The sequence below is a fragment of the Nannobrachium achirus genome, assembly GCF_963921795.1.
Source record: "Nannobrachium achirus genome assembly, chromosome: 6".
NCBI classification, from domain to species: Eukaryota; Metazoa; Chordata; class Actinopteri; order Myctophiformes; family Myctophidae; genus Nannobrachium; species Nannobrachium achirus.
In genome coordinates, this window is record NC_137815.1 from 43,194,399 (window position 1) to 43,211,927 (window position 17,529).

General features: G+C 42.1%; 1 protein-coding gene across 4 annotated transcripts in view; it reads right to left on the reverse strand.

Moving 5' to 3' along the window:
• The window catches only part of kcnab2a (potassium voltage-gated channel subfamily A regulatory beta subunit 2a), a gene marked incomplete at its 5' end in the record, with an annotated part of 158,047 nt that overhangs the window by 7,345 nt on the left and 133,173 nt on the right, over positions 1–17,529 (reverse strand). For all 4 annotated transcript variants that reach the window (XM_080727820.1, XM_080727821.1, XM_080727819.1 and 1 more), the window contains 10 exons: positions 1,266–1,360; positions 2,599–2,719; positions 3,357–3,442; positions 5,913–5,999; positions 6,913–6,956; positions 7,299–7,343; positions 10,549–10,593; positions 13,654–13,733; positions 14,839–14,876; positions 15,762–15,805. In XM_080727820.1, coding sequence (XP_080583946.1) covers positions 1,266–1,360; positions 2,599–2,719; positions 3,357–3,442; positions 5,913–5,999; positions 6,913–6,956; positions 7,299–7,343; positions 10,549–10,593; positions 13,654–13,733; positions 14,839–14,876; positions 15,762–15,805 — 685 coding nt within the window. The remainder of the gene's footprint in view (positions 1–1,265; positions 1,361–2,598; positions 2,720–3,356; positions 3,443–5,912; positions 6,000–6,912; positions 6,957–7,298; positions 7,344–10,548; positions 10,594–13,653; positions 13,734–14,838; positions 14,877–15,761; positions 15,806–17,529) is intronic.

Sequence of the window (17,529 nt, forward strand, 5' to 3'; positions counted from 1 at the left end):
CCATTTTGGACAGTGAGAGTGTTAAGGATATGTGACAGACTGGGGGAGACCCCGGTTACTGAACTAACTCTCTATAACAAGGATTACTATCAGTGTATAGAACTTTAACTTTTTAAATATTTACCCCAAAAATATCACTTACATCAGCTTTATTGATTAGTGGAATCATAATTGAAATGTTATACAGAGCTCAGAAGCAGCAGGGGACATCTAAGTTTCTTTTGTGCATGTGTAAGAAAAGAAAGCAATCAATCTTATATAACAGATAACTGAAACTATATCAACACTTAACGGTATTGCTGTTCTGGCATTATGTTAATCAAGTACTAACGTTAGTAGATACAACATGGTTAATCACAGTTGCATTAGATAACCAACGTATCGGATGCCACAAACACAAGCAACACTACAGCTACAGTGTTGTGTAGGATGGGTGTCACATTCCACAACAGGTACAGTATACTACAAAACAACAAGATGGGACAGCTACTTTTATGAACAGGGAAACACTTGGACGCTGTCCAAGAGGTATAGTATATAGGTTCACACACAACCACCACATACACGCAAACTACATATACACACAAACAAACATGCCACTACTACACAATAGAAGAGATTAGTTAAATACTGTATGTACATTTTATTTCTAGAAAAATATGTATTTTTTGTTCATACTGTATCTGCTTCTGTTGCTCAGTAGTTCCTGAGCTCAGCCTTTAGAAACAAGCTGACAGTAAGGAATAATGCACAAAGGAATTGCCTACTGTGATGGAGTACAACTGAACTCTCTGACAATACTGTAAGTGGTCATTCAGTTTCAGTTCAGGTTTCCTGAATCCAACACCCTACTTACCATTACACATCACACCTCATGTTTGGTGGTTGTATACATACTGTGTCTACTCGTGTTGTTTGTGAGTATGTGTGTGTGTGTGTGTGTGTGTGTGTGTGTGCCATGTGTGTGTGTGCGTGCGTGCATGCGTGTAGAAGCAGGTACTGGTACGTTGGGACCACACACATCGCATGCCGTCGACAGCACTCAAAATATACAAGCATGTCTAGAGGGACAACAGAGTTCTAGGACCTGAAAGACACAAGAACACATCCATTAAGACAGCAACTGGTAAGTAAGGCAAGGCCGGTGGGTGTGAGAGATGCACACAGGTTGGCCACTGCACAGATGAGATGACACTACAAGAGTGTGAACACAGAAAGCAGTGAGGAGAAGGAGAGAGACGGGTGGACTGAGCTGAGGACACTACCTTCAGAGAGGCACGAGAGTAAGGAGGCACCCCGCTGTCGTATTTCCCTGAGATGATTCCGCAGGCCAGCGGTGACCATGTCATGGCCCCTACACCTGAAAAAAAAAAAAAAAAAAAAAAAAAAACGTATTACTATCACCATCATCATTATCATCACAAACATCATCATTATCGTTAACCTTCACCATCATCATCTGCAAATCCTGGGTGCCTTGTCCAAAAAAAAGATTCCAATCATAGTTTTGTCCTTCATGTTCAAGATTTCCTACATGTTTCCGCGAGATCCAATTTTCTATTCAGCACCAGCAACAGCTGCGACAAGTGACGTTAATCTCCCCCTTCGGATTAAGAACCCAATAGATGACAGCCCCCTTCATCCTCTGGCCTGTCCCCATATCGTAGATTCACATCTAAACTAGAGCCCCAAAGATGCCAGATTTGTCCTAGCATTTACGGTATATACAAATTAACACAAATACATTTTTTGATTTAACCCTCTAAGGCCCGCATTAAGAAATACTTGAAATAAAAAATTGAAAAAAATCAGATGGTGTTGTAGGAGTCCTATTAAGAGGAAAATGTAATGTTTTTTTCAAAAAAATGTTTTTGTAAGATTTTATAGCCATAAATCAAAAATCATAAATCATGCTCTAATTTACATATGGGGGATATTTTTCACAATAATAAAATATATACATGTTCTAGACATTCTAATGATCAACAAAAAAAATAGTACAGGCATTTTACTTATGTTTTTGTGAGGTATAGCTTCCATGAAAAAGTGAGATGTTGTTCGTCAAAACTCTGGAATTTCAGCGGGTGTGGCGGGTGTGAATGTCAGCCCCTGTGGGGGGTATTTATATGCAAATATTGTGGCCAATGGCATTGTAATACTAAACAATAGAATCCAATGGTGGTGTTTAGGTGGTAGGGGGAGCTAAAATAAAATGATTTAAACCTTTTTTTGGATAAAATACAAACGTTGTAATATTACAACCGTGGGCCTTAGAGGGTTAATTAAGTCTAATCCTGTATTGAACCAATATGTGAACATTGAACTTTAATTATACAACTAGCAAGCAAACAATTAATTATAAATTAGAATAAACTCTTTTATTTAACCACTTAAGCCCTAAAAAGTCCAAGTTCACAAAGGGTGACCTGACACATTATGATCTTATTTAAAAACATTTTGATAAAGATGCAAGGTTGAATGTGCAAAAAAAATGCTAGACATTCGCTGCATAATTGCCAAAACTGTTCTTGTCAAAAATGTCAAATCAAGGCAGATGGGTCTACTCTAAACCACAGCCTAATTCTGACCACTCCTTACCTATTTTATGGAAGAGCTCAGGTAGCTGTACCTCTACCTTCTCTCTCTGGAACATGTGGTATTCAGCCTGCTCACAGATGGGTGGGATCTGGTTGAACTGCCGCGCCACAGAGTATGCTTCCTAAAAGAAAACATGACGTTTAAGAGTCACAATTCCAGTACGGTGGGATTCTGCAATTTATTTGGAAATCACAGCAAAAGATCAGACCTAGATTAGTCAATAATAATGCTAATTTGGTCCCCAATTCTTTTGGGGGATTTTTGTAACTGTATATTTGCACATACATACATTATATGAAACGTGTCCACTGCATTTACTCATCCTAACTACAAGGAGCTTATTAATGCAGTAATCAGGGAGCAGATAGGGTTTAAAGGTCTTGTTCAGGGACACTTCGACACATAGACCGGGGCGTGGTCCAGGACCTTCTGTTTCCCAGAGGGCCTCTGTACCCAATCAGCTATGGCCGCCCCTACGACTCTGTTGTCCTTGTGGCCTACTGTAGCAAAGCAGTGCATAAATATGCATATGCTCTGGGTTAAAAAAAAGATTGACATACTGTAGTTAAACTTTAAAGGACAGAGTCCACACACTTCTGAACCATGATTCCAGCTTCTCGAAATATTGTCATGCTGTTTTGTCAGAACCATGGTCCGGTGAGCAGGTTCAAGCAGGGTTCCCAAACCGACAAAATGTCCACACAGCCCCCCCCCCCCATTGTGAAATGGTTTAAAAAATAAAATTAAATAAATCTCACCATAATCTCCATAGGGCTCCAGCGAGACGTTCCCCAGTACATAGCCATGCCTTGGTTTATCACATGGGTCATTGCCCGCACCGTTTCTGTAAAGGCAAACATGCAAATACCATAACAACACCCAAATATGTGTCATCTCTCACTCTAGATTCGTGGTTCTCAACCTTTTCAAGCAAGCACAAGCACTACAAGGAACTGTAGGAATTTGTTATATTACATGTTGTTTGACACAGATAAATGTTGTGAAAATAGCCGATCTACAAGCTCATAGGGCCTCGTTTTGAGCCTGTAGATCGGTTATTTTCAAAAATGTTGCCTCTTTCTAATATTACCGGTATTTGACAGTGTGGCTTATGTTTAAACCGTTTTTATAGTATAGTATGTTGATTACTTTTGATGCAGTAATGGTCTTTTTATAAAAAAAAAATAGGTATTCAATTAAAAAAATATCTTAAAAGTCCTTAAATTGTCACTTCACTGTCATCTGGGGACCCTGACCCACATTTTGAGAACCAGGGTCTAGAGAGGAAACATTTCAATGGGAGTCTATTTCAAAGCCTACTAGTTGAAGAGATTAAACACTATTACAAGCAGATTACTGACTCTCCAATCAGAGAGTGACGATCGAGGAGCTGATTGTTTTGGTCTGGCTTGTGAATTCCTTCAGATAAGGCAGTATGATACCCGTTAATAACGAGGCATAATTGCATGAAATCTGACATACTAACATGCAAGGAAATGTCCTGGTTGATTTGTGAGAGGCTGCAGGGGGATGCATGCGACTATATGCTAATTGGATTGAACGAGGCTTTACGGGCATATCTGCATCGTATTTCATCATCTATTGCAACAAGACAGAGAAATTATATATTTTATTTACAACTTGAAAAGAAATGTAACAGACAATCAACAAACAAGCACTCCCCATCACATTAAAAAAACATTTTCAGGACTCCAGGAAGACTAGAGTCTCGTTCATGGGTCTCTAATGGGGATCCTTTAATAGACATGCAACATATTCTGGGCCTCACTGTAAATTATCGCAGAAATACATTTTTTTTTTTTGGGGGGGGGGGGGGGGGGGGGGGGGGGGGGGGGGTTTAATATTGAAATTCTTTATTAGGAATAACCCCGTTGAGATGTAGCATCTCGTTTTCAAGAGGATCCTCCTAAGCACAATACAAAAATGTACAAAAGAGAAAGAAAAAAGTGCAGAGAGAAAAAAAACAACTCTCAGATATCACTCAGATACTGTAACTCTACATGTAATTTTGCTACCGACGCAGTATGAGCCAGGATTTCTACATGTACTGCTTGCCCAGTGGCCATACTTAACCCAGCGTGTGACCACCACAGAAAGCTTAATGAGGATCACGAACGACAGAGAGTTCGTGGAAACAGGCGGAACAGCAGTTCACCTCATCCTCCCCTGTTCGACGTCCTTCAGCTACTGTACAGCCTCAATCAGAATGCACCAGATGGCCAGGCTGCTGTCATATTTAAGGGCAGGTTCTATGCGGTCTGAGTGAACTATGTGAACTATTTGCAATCTCTAAAAGGGCAAATGGGCAAGAAAAGAAATGAACAAACAAGCAGCTCTACACCCAAGCAAAAACCACACTTTCTCTCACCAATGGAGCCTGACATACCATGTCAGAGGACACAGCCCTCTGACTGAGAACCGAGTGAGGTTGTGAGGATTTGCGAGATGATGAACCGAGGGAACTCTGACCACGGCAGCAGATGTACCGTGTGCCACCAGCGGAGCCTTTTACAGGTCTCCGACATCTCCAGTCCGCTGGAGGCTGAATTCAATGTGAAGCATTTTAAAATAGAATTTCTTCTCCACCCCCTCGCCTCGCTCGCAATATACAGTACATCTGAATCTCTGCACTGCGCTGTCCAATCACTGAACATCATCACACCGTTTCTACATTGTCTTGAATGCAGGGAGTTGAGACACATGAGCCGTTTGGCAGCTTTTGATGTTTTATATTATATACTCTGTTACTCTCACACAGTGGCGATTTAAGAATCCCCGGGCCCTGGTGCTTCTCCAAATCAAAGGCCCCCCCCCGCCCGACCCGACCGATCCGAACCCCCCCCCCCCCCTACTACACGCGAAAAAGTGCGCTCTCACATTCATCGATTCGTATCGTATCGCCTCTCTCTGCATAGTGCAGCATAGCAGCGCACTTGGCAAAAGATGAGAGAGGGGGAGAGAGAAAGGGAAAGAGAGAGAGCATGAACCAGATGTGAGAGAGAGAGCATAACGGCATCACTGTGACTCACCAAAGACGTCTTCATAGAAATAACGATGCGAAAAAAAGAATATAGGCTATTATAGGCCTTCCAGGCGGCAGGCCCTGGCGCTTAAGCACAGGTTAGTCCAATGGTTAGTCCGTGCCTGCTCTCACAGAGTATATCAAACTTAAACTGTATATAAACGTGCAACGCAACACACCTATTTTCAGTGTGCAACGCTGTCAAACAATGAAGAATACATTTGGCTTAGGTAAACCAACAGACAATAAGCAGAGACCATGTAGACCTTACCTTCCATAGGAGTATTGGGATCCGGTCTGTTTGCAAAAACCACGTCCACATATTCTAACTGCAGTCTTTCCAGCGAGGCTTTTAAACCTAGAAATAAATACAAAATCAGCACCACAGTCTAGATTATCAAGTCCAGACAACAACAGTCAAGTCAATTTACAAAAAACAGGAAAAATGATGACATGAGGATTTGGCAAAACAATGGGACTTGTGCTGTGTTATTGTGTAGCTATGTACTGTAGCTTATTGTGTAGAACTAATTAGGATGTTAATGTAGAGTTTAGGCACGAACATTCACGTCAAGAAGATTTAACCATTTATTGCATAAACTGAATACAGGTAAAGCAGATTTAACCATTTATTGCATAAATGGAATACAGTTAATTTTGGCGTTTGAAGGGCTCCGCGATCGGAGATGCTCCCTGAATTTCTGAGCATTTCTGAGCATGCTAAGCAAAATCAGGGAACGCAGCAATACCCCCCATAGGGATAGAATAGCAAAAGCAATAACCATGACATGTAACATAATCAGATCATAGTATGTAACATAATCAGATCACAGTATTGAGCTTAACAACATTGACATGAACTTAGTCAAAATCACAGTATTGAGTTTAACAACATTGACATGAAACTCAAGATCACAGTACTTTACATTGACATGTAACTTAATCAGACAATCACAAGTATTTAGCCAGACTGATCGTGCAAAGGTGGAGGCTGGGGTGGTGGAGGTAAGCAGCAAATGATCCCGAAGCTCCGGAACCAAGCATTGGTAGAGAAGCAAGCTCTATTTAAAGGAGCCTCCCCTACTGATGAGAGCTTTGATGGAGTATGGCAGTCATGTGACATAATGACCAGCAGATATGTTAATGAGGTATGAGAAACAGAGCTGACTGACAACTGACTACAGCCGAGCAGCACTTGACTCCCATGTCCTGCATAAACTAACGCTGACGCTTCATTTCCCCAGCTGGGCTTTGTGACAAACGTAGCTTACCTTCTATAATGTGTTTTCGGGACAATCCTCTTTCAGTCTCAGCCCTACAAAATGAAAAAAGCACAGCGCTTTAAGAGACCATTTCCAGAAGCAGGCACTAGACATGTGTTTACTTCAACATCATCGAGACGTGTCATTCAACAGTGTTACTCCTGTTCTGCTATTATTGCCATCGGCCAGGAACACAGCGTGATGCATGTTTGAACTCTGATGAGAGTACCCTGACAGAGCATCACTTGGAATTACACACAAAACCCATTAACAGCAACAGCAGAGGCTCTATTAGTATTAGGGCAACCATCACTCAACCAAAGAGAATATTACCTAGAGGATCGTTTCTCATTTAGACACTCAGGCACAAACAAATTAATCATGTCTAAACTTACTTTCCGCCCCAGAAGATCTTTGTTGTGATCACCAGACTGGAACGCCTGTAAACAGGAAAGGAAGAAATTATTATAAACACTGATTTGCAGAACCTTCCCAAAGTACAAAAATAACAAGAAAAGTGCTCCTCTGAGACAATAATGTGCACTCATCGATAAGTGGTATTATAAGTATTATTTTGTTTTGATGAGATAACAGTAAGACACTTATGTAACACTGACTGTTCTGGACACTTAATTTGGTTTTTACCTCTGTTTACGATTGCTCTGTATTGTTGATGCTTGTTTTTTTTGCTTAGTTTTCTCACCGTACACAACAGTACTTTTTCTTTTTCATACTTTTACCTGTAACTTTGTAACCTTAACTGCTGTGCCGCCTATGGGCGCCTATCTATCTATCTATCTATCTATCTACTCTGTAGAGTGCATCTCCACCAGGAGGCATGTAGTGCATGCAGATAAGATGTTGCTCTATATTCCGGAGGTCTTCCCCTTCACTCAGGCTTTTAAACTATGTTCACACTGGCACCCCAAATACTTTTTTTGCCATATCCAGATTGGAATCGGATTGGTTTCTATCAAGCCTGAACAGCAAAAAAGCAGATTTTTAATCACATTCCGTAGCCTTGTTCAGACTCCATGAAACGAACCAACCTACAATCAGGATATAGGAAATCAGATTTGGGCTGGATTTTACAACACCTTAGTAAACAAAAAACTCATTTTACGACCAGGATAACAATTTCTTCAAAGTTCTTTAGGGCACTTGTTTTCCTGTCTCTCACGAACGAGCGAGCATGCATTTAAGTGCGCACAGCAGTTACACAACATTTCAGTACCTATCGAATTGAGTTCCCCTCCGCCCGGATCCATGGAGGCTGGGCTGTAGAGATGGGATTTATGGCTCTTTAAGTGAGCCGGATCTCTGGGATCCGTTCCTTTCAAAGAGCCATTAACACATCGGGTGCCCACGAGGTGTCTACACGCCAATCTCTTTGATGTCTCTGGAGGCCCACGACGCGTTTGACACGTTTTACAATAATCTATACTGTACTGTAGTTACTGTACATTGCTACCGCAATGAAGGCTCTACCACGGTGATCAAACGCCAACAATATGGGAAAAACACTACATTTCCCAAAATGCAGCGCGGTACACGTGACCAGGATGTGCAGTCTCCCTGCAGCCAATCACAAGCTTCTGTTCCTATCCTGCACTGCACTCTATCGTCCCCTCGCAGGCTCGCACGACCCGTATGTATCATGGATACTAGTATTTTCCCAGTAACGGAGTCTTGGCGGAGATACACGTAACATGGCGGATTCTTCTCCTAGTCTAGCTTTTTCAATCACCATGTTCAATGCGCGGTCCTTTCTACCTACCGTGACACAAACGCTGTGGCCCAGGTTTGATAAAAAGATGTCCTGACTGAAAGAAAACTTTATCGTAAAAATAAACAGGACATCCGTGGATTACATTTACTCGTATCATGGATACTATTTTCCCAGTGACGCGGCGGAGGTAACGTAACATGGCGGATTCCTCTCCTGGTCTAGCTTTTTCAATCACCATGTTCAAAACGCGACCCTTTCTACCGCCCGTGACACACACGCTGTGGCCCAAGATTGGTAAAAAGCTGTCCTGACTGAAAGAAAAGATCATTGTGAAAATAAACTGGACATACTTGGATTACATTTACTCAACGTATTACGGATACTTTTTCCACGACGCGAAGGTACGTAAATGACGTGTTGCCATGGAGACGATGGGCCCCTGCGAGGGTAAACCCTGAATTAACGTGGGCATCCGATGTGTTAACACTTGGAATGCCATTTTGTAATTATTTGGATACAGAGTGCTGCCATTCACTGCGCTTTATTTTGAAGAGCCCCAGAAGCCACGATCGTGTCCATGTAGTGGAAACAAAAATTATCACTTGAAACACCTATTTCTAACCAAAGATTAGCTGTACATAGACTGCGTACCTCTCTGTCTCTCTCATACACATTCAAACACACAGTCTACTTTCCTCCATATTTCTTTCAGATCAGATTTAATCATTTTTAAATGTCTCTGTAATCCACAAACTCTGATTGTTAATTCCTTGTGTCAAATATGTTTGTCTCACCAGACAATTAAGGCTGTGATTCAAAATGTAAGAGTCAGGTTTTCAGTTGCGATTATTTAACGTAATTACTTATTGACTCTGAAAATATCATGCGTCATTATGCATTCTTCGATTAAAAAAATAAATTGTCTTCTTAATAGTGAATTTTCCTGACCTTTTCCCCCCTAATTTATTGTTTGGTCATATTTTACTTTGTATTTGAATTTCAGATGATTTAACAAACTGGTCGTATTGCCTTGTGGTGCAGACACCACTGTGTAACAGATCTCCGTAAATTGTACCAAAATACTTATATGTACTGTATGTGTGAGTGTGACTCTCATATTATAGGCATATTATTGCATATCCATAAGGCTTGTGGTTTCTTATTGTCAAAAACAGTTGCGAATGGATGTTCTTTTGGAGTGGGAGGGCCGGGGGGGGGGGGGCCTAGGTTAGAGATTGTCCTTGAAATTGTCATAGTCAGAGTTTAACAGTTTAATACGGACCTGAATGACCCCAAGTGTGAGTGACTGTGCCAGAACTCAGACAATGAATGACTGTTAGAGACATTCAAGTTGACAGGTTGTGACATGCCATTGACATTCATTTTACCCAAGCAATTTTTACTGTGTAATTGTGCATGCATGTTTTTGTTTGAGGGAGGGGGGCAGAAATTGTCCTTGAATGCCCCCAATACAAAAGTGAGTAATGCTTGATTTATACCTCATTGGACGCCAGTGTCACACACCGAAGATAGTCCATCTACAAGCTCTCAACATGTCATGCTGTGACTCATTGCGAGCTTGTAGATCTGCTATTATAAATCAGCCCGTAACTGTGCCAGAAGTCAGCCTGTGACACTGAATGAGTGAGCGTTAGAGAGGCACAAGTTGACAGGTCTACATAAATGCCAATCCAGGATGACAAAGTTGAAGCCCTGGCACTAGAGGTCGATCCATTATTCAGCATCTTTGAGGAGGGACACATGAGTTGCGGGCATGGCTGCCTGCCTGCATTAATTTTGCATCTCTACCTTTGCCTGGCAGGCTCCCGAAAAAGTGCCCCACCGTTATGCCAACATTACGAGGGAAATGATGCAAGATCAGAGAAACCGATGTAAAGAACTGGAATAAACCGTACCTCCATCCTTTCTTCTTTATTATGTTCCCAAGGACCACCTCTGCCCTGTGAGACAGACAGACAGACAGACACAGTGAGACAAGATAATAAGGGCACTTGCAACAATACGAGAGAGCATTAATGCATGACTATCTGAAGGAAAAAAAAGGTCAAAACCATTTTGAAACGCTGAATAAAATAACACAGTACAACTGAACATTTATAATTCATGATGGAGCTTTCATTGAAAAGAGCCCCAGCCCAGAATGGGCGAGCATTGAGCATAGTATATACTGTACCACTAGGAGTCTCATTAGCAGCATCAGGGGTTGCTAATTATTCCCAATATGAGTCCCATTAGAGAGAGAGTGCAGATGGTGATGGGAGCTCCAGACACTCCCCTCGCTGTCACACACACATCACAGTGCCTCCGTGTAACGTGACCTGCACACACTCAATGCACGCAGTAAGGTCAAGAGCTCAAGCTATCAATCCATCTGCCTCCATCACCCCTTTACTCTCTCTTTTTCTCCATTCTCCCTCTGCTCCCTCCCTCACGCTCCATCTACCCCCATCACATTCCACTCCTCCTCTATGTGTGTGTGTGTGTGTGTGTGTGTGTGTGTGTGTGTGTGTGTGTGTGTGTGTGTGTGTGTGTGTGTATGTGTGTGTGTCCTGCTGTTTGTAAAAATAGGTAAAGAATAACAGCTGGGCTCATGTTTGCTTCATAACTAGCTCATCACTCCCATTAGAAACTGACATAATAAAATAACATACGTGCGTCTGTACGTGTGAGCATGTGTGCGAGCAATGAGCAGGCGAATGCAGTGGACACCTCTAGGCTGCTACAAAAAGTACGAATCTCTGACAGCCTAAGCAGAAATCATGTTTGGCTTTCAGCAGGTACATGTACAGTACATTGTCAGTTTAATTAGGCCACTTGTTCCCAGCTTGAATCCACAGCATGATTTCTTGCAACAGCCATATCTAAAAGCGGTCTTACTTTTGGATTTACAAGATCAGATCTTTCAAAAGATTTCCTCATCTTTCAAATGTCTGCAACATCCTCCCAACAACCCTAACTCTGCAGTCAACTCAATGAACTCATACAATATCATGCAATTACTGAATTATCTGAAACGAAATGTCTAAACCCTAAATATATAATTAAGGGAGAGACTGTTATAATTCTTGCTCACAATAGGTAATTTGTCTTTTCAGAAACATTGTGGCATGGGCAAGCTAGCTGCTACTTATTTTTGCCATTTGTTGGGTTTTTGAATGTGTTTCTCTGGTTTGTTTACATGGCTGAGCCAGTGCTTTCCATGGACACAGTAAATGTGTGCAAAATATACATACAAATGCTTTTATCTCTTTAACCTCCCAGGGTAAAAGATCAGAAGTCAACTGCTGAGGCCACCTGTCACTTCCACAGAGTCTGACCGAAGACAGGATCAGCAGTATACTAGGGGCCAAGAGTGACGTCTCACGAAATCTCTTGGCAATTATTTCGTGTAAAGCGTTTGAATTATTCTACTCCTGTACTGTCATGAATGTGTGTATACTGTAAGCCTCTCAGTGCTGCAGTGCAAGCTGTCAGGATTAGCACCTGCATAAGACGTGGCGAGTTGTGACATGCTGTCACAGCCGTTTGCATGTGCTGCACAGATTTGTCCTCGTTGTCGATTTGTGATGTGTACTGTCACGGTTGCATGGAATCAGCCTTGTGGCTCGGTCTATATGGCCCCATCAGAAAACTTTGACCTAAAGCAAATATCAGATGACAGATGTCTCTTGACAATGGGACGCTTTGTAATGGAAGTTTACCGAACAACAGAACCACTGACTAGACTATTTGATTTCCTTTACAGAGGAACTGGCATATACTGTATATATACCCAAACATATTGGCAATTTGGGACAATGAAATGCAAGAATACTCTTGGGAGGGATTAAAAGACCCAGTGCAGTTAATCAGAGATACTGATGGCAAAGGATAATCCCTCAGATTATTTCAATCCAACCCACTCACACTACAAAGACTAATCTATGCAGGAATATATAAAGTATCACTGTACACTGGGACAGCACATTCTTTCAGAGTACTGGAAGAGGTTAGAAAATGTCACTATTGTCTGTCAGACATCCCCATAAAAAATGCCTAAGAAACTAGACCTGAAGTGAGTTTATTACACTTTAAGTACGTATCTAAGGTCTATCACAAAGGTCAAGATAACTACTTAAAGGTCATTATGTTTATGTATAGGGGTGTTTGTTCATAACACAGTATTTTAGAACATGCTCTTTTAATACGACCAGAACTGACTATTGTTATCGTACGTGCATAACTGCCCACCTAAGAGGCTACATTGTCCAAGCGACTGCAACAGTGCAAATGGTTTCATTTCACCCCCATGGCATCAGTCAACCAGAAATGTCATAAACATGAATGAAACGTAGCATGGGGGATGAAGTGGCTGGCCTGGAGACGGCTCCTAATAAACCACAGGAATAGGTATCTTCCTATGTATGAAAACGTTTAACATCACATTCATGTGAAAACATCTTCCCAATTCCCATCTTTCACCTTTGAGATTTGCTGCAGTACTAGAGGTGCCTCTCCCTTATGGAATAATTTCAACTGGCTGTTTATGCGAGGCGAAACCCATCCGAGCGCAAGACAACCGTATAACTGTCATACCTTTACAACCTAAAACCTGGCATTCGGGGTCAGCTGTTTGGTGTGACTGGCGGCCAGGGGCGTCACAGGGGGGGGATAGTGGGACTGAGTTACTAGGGCCCAAGGTGGAGGGGCCTGGAATTATTTTATACTTTAGCTATTGAAAGATAGCAGATATACAAGCTCACAGCGCAGCACCGAGTGCGCACAGCGAGCTTGTAGATCTGCTATTTTTGAAAAGTTGTGAAAATGTGTGCAAATATCTGAATATTATGTATTGTTTTAAGCGAACATTTCGAACTCAAATTTTGCTTCTAGGGGGTCCCTGGAACTATATATTTTGAGATGGGGGTCCGTGGCCAAATACATATCATTTTGGGGGTCCTTTGGTGCGACACCCCTGCCGATAAGTGAACCTGTGCCGTGAGGAGGGGGTTTACACTCACTTCCCAGCAGCGTAGACCTCGGCCGTGTCAAACAGATTGATGCCATTCTCATAGGCCATGGTCATCAGCTGCTCCGCCGTCTGGGGGACAGGAAGGAAGGAGCCAAGAGGAGGAAGGAGGAGAAGGAGAAGGTGTTGGTGGTTGCGGCCAGTGGTGGAAAAAGTACTCACTAAAGTAAAAGTATCAATACTGCAATGTAGAAATACACTGTTACAAGTAATAGTATATTTATTATAGTATATCGTCGTTGTTGGGTGGAAACCTTGTATGTCCAAAAACCTTTGTTTTGTATTTATCATTTTTAAAATGATTTAAACTAGTGAAAACAGCCGATCTACAAGCACACAACGCCGCGAGGCGTTGTGTGCTTGTAGATCAGCTGTTTTCACTACTTTAGTGCGATGGCCTTGTATGATGAAGCAGTGCTTTACTTTGCGAAAAAATTTACAAATTTGAAACTTGGAGATTTCTGCCCGACAGTGACGATATATTAGTAATATTTGAGTAAAAGTACAAAAGTATTGGCATCAAAATGTACTTAAAGTAGCTAAAGTAGAAAGTACTCATTGTGCAGAATGTCCTATTCAAAGCTTTCAGTTATATAGACATCTTTTGAAAATAGCAGATCTACAATAGCCGAAATGTATATACTGTAGGGATGAAGTGGTTAATGTGTTTTGTAATAATAATGACAATCTACAACGTAACAAGTAACTAAAGTTTTCAAATAAATGTAGAGGAGTAAAAGTGCAATATTTTGATACGAGATGTAATGGAGTAAAAGTAAAAGTATTGCAAATACCCAAGTAAAGTACCAATACCTCAACATTTCACTTAAGTACAGTGCTTAAGTAAATGTACTTAGTTACTCTACACCACTGGTTGCTGCATGAATAAAAAGGGGGCGTGGGTGATCTCCAATGTGAAGGTGCTTAGTGATTTTCAATTATGAATCCTCCTCCACATGCCTTTATGCCTCAGTGGCTGCGCCTTCCTATATGGCTCATGTTTATTCTCTGGCTGCAGCTTTTCCTCGTTCAGCGTGTTTGCAGAGTAAGCAGGAAAGGGCCTTCCCGAGTCGACACGGGGTGCATTAAAGATCATATGGGCAGCTGTGAAAATCCCCCCAGCGCTGACTGACGGAGGAGCAGAATAATAAACTGAACACCATCCATATGCTCTCACCTCATCCGTTATCTGTCCGCCAAACGTCACCCATGTTCCTGCATAGGAAGACAGAGACCATGTGGTGTAAGGAAACCGTTGCACGCATTGCAATGAGAAACAGTTATACATGCAGTTTAACATACTTGTGTGTAGTGCTACTGCAGGGTTTGATTTGCTGGTGGGGATGGGGGAGGATCCCAGAGGGGATACTGTATGTTTAATGCTTGCTTGTGGTCAGATTGAATTAAGTACCGGTATATGCATTTCCTTGATAAACCCCCCCCCCCCCCCCCCCCCACACACACACACACACACCAAATATCAAGCTCACAATGAATTGCAATGGAACTTGGAGCAATGGACCGGCCATTTTTATACAAATCGGACCCTGCTTGTGTGCACAGACAGGCCTTCCAAATTGAATGCATTCTTTTTTGTAATGAAGCCTATTCTCTACTATTAGTGGTCAGAAAGGCTCATGCATCAGTCTAAAAACAGTATGTACTTTACCTGAACTGTACAGCTACAGAACAGTACTAACCAGCAGTAGCTTGTTCATTAGATACATGCGTAATGGTTGGACCAGCTGTGCTGTCTCCAAGTTTGGGCCTTTTATTCTTCACAAGCAGAGTGCCTCGGAAAAGCCATACGAGTCCATCAAGTCCCATCTAAATTATGCAGTCTTTCAGTCTGTGCATCCCCACTGCCCTCAGTGCCAAAACAATACAGGCCTGAGCCACATGTGTTGTGTGACGCGCACACGCGCACACAGACACAGACACGTGCACGCGCACACGCACGCGCGCACACACACACACACACACACACACACACACACACACACACACACACACACACACACACACAGTCACACACACGCAGTCACACACACGCACACACACTCTCTCTCTATTTATTCTTGTTGGCTTAGAAACTCTTACCTAATCCAAGGCAGGACACCCGCAGGCCCGACTTTCCAAGGTTTCTGTCAAAGCAGAAATGCATCAGCATTAGCATTAATATTGAATTGAGTTATACAGTACTTGGATAGCAGGACCATTAGAATGGCACTTCAAGCCTTTAAGAGATGGGGAGGTCTGTGATGTGGGGCCTGGTTTTACTGGTGCTGTATGCAACAGTCTGATGCAAAATGTCTTACTGCAGCGGAGGATTATAGACAGAAGGAACGAGAAGGAGGGTTTTGTATGGATTTGGAGACGAAAGGGTTTTGAATGGATTGGATGGAGACAAGTATGGATTTGGACTGAGACAGCCAGCCTGCTTCTCTTCAACTGCATTCCATCTGCCCTCTGGAGGGAGGGAGGGAGGGGGAGAGAGAGAGAGAGAGAGAGAGAGAGAGAGAGAGAGAGAGAGAGAGAGAGAGAAAGATGCCCAGAGTGGAAAAGAGAGAGCTTCCCCTGGAGTTTCTGACAGCACGCCAAGAGATCCCCTCTCTCACCCCCTGACCCCCTACAGCAAATCACAATGTTGACTCTGGTCTCTGTGCGCCACAGCGACCCACTCCAAGAGCTGGCATCCCTGAGCCTATCACAGTCCAGAGAGGTGCCTACTTCTGGCAGTCAAAGTCTCGTCTAGGTCCCTTAATCCGTTTACAGATTTAATCTTAGAAGTTTTCTCTGACGGATTAGATTAGTAGCCTGGAATCCAGACTGATTGTTACATTTGGCGTTTTTTTGTGTGCAATTTTTCTATTCTCATTTTGCTTCTCAAGCCTCCTATTTCCAAGGGGTGGGATGTGCACAAATGAGAGAAAACGTCCCGAGGCTTCTGATAGGTCAGTGTGTTTTCCAATGTAAAACTCAAGCCACTTCCTGATTTGTAATTTGTGACGTTTTAAATCAAATAGGACCCTGGCCAGACAGTATAGCCAAGTGAGTAAAAAGAAAAAAGTGGCAAATCAGTCTGGGTTCCAGGCTAAGGTATTAGTGCTTGGCAAAGTCATATAACAACACATTTGATGTACTTTTGGGCAATTCAATAAAAACATATTTCTTGATATTGTCGTGTCTCCTTTCATTTTCTGTAAATACTCATACACAATGGTAACAAAGTTCTTAACATGCCAAGGAGATACATTGTCAAGTGAATAACGAATGTTACATTACGTGTAACTAATTTACTGTCAGTATAGTTTTCTGTCTTTGGTCATTCCTTCCACGCTTTGGTTAGTGTTTTTCACTTTGAAACCTTTGAAAAATCATAGAATAGAGGCGGGAGCCCTGAAAAGATGCACACGGGTGTTATGGAATTGGGAAAATAATCCTTGTCTAGACACAACCATTCGTTAGAAAGATACAGGCTCTCGCGTCAAACTCCATTTCCACAACTCGTCCCATAGACAAGAAAATGAGTTGTTAACATGATCATCTCAATTGAAAAAAACTAAACAAAACCCATGAGTCACTGATTAACTATCAACAACAGAATATAAACCAAAGATTGAACGTTATTGTGAGAGATTCAAACCAGCAGTAGTGGTGGGTGAGTCACAGTTCAAGTAGGTAGCGATCCTCACAAATAGAGAGATGGAGCTATATTCCCACACACTTATTGAAAAATACTTTGACCTACAGTAGGGGTTGAATGTTATATTCTGATCAGACAGAAGATGTTTCACACAGGCATATGAGAGAGAAGGTTTACATCACCACAAAGAAAAGTTGGAAGCAAGCCACCATTTCTGACACT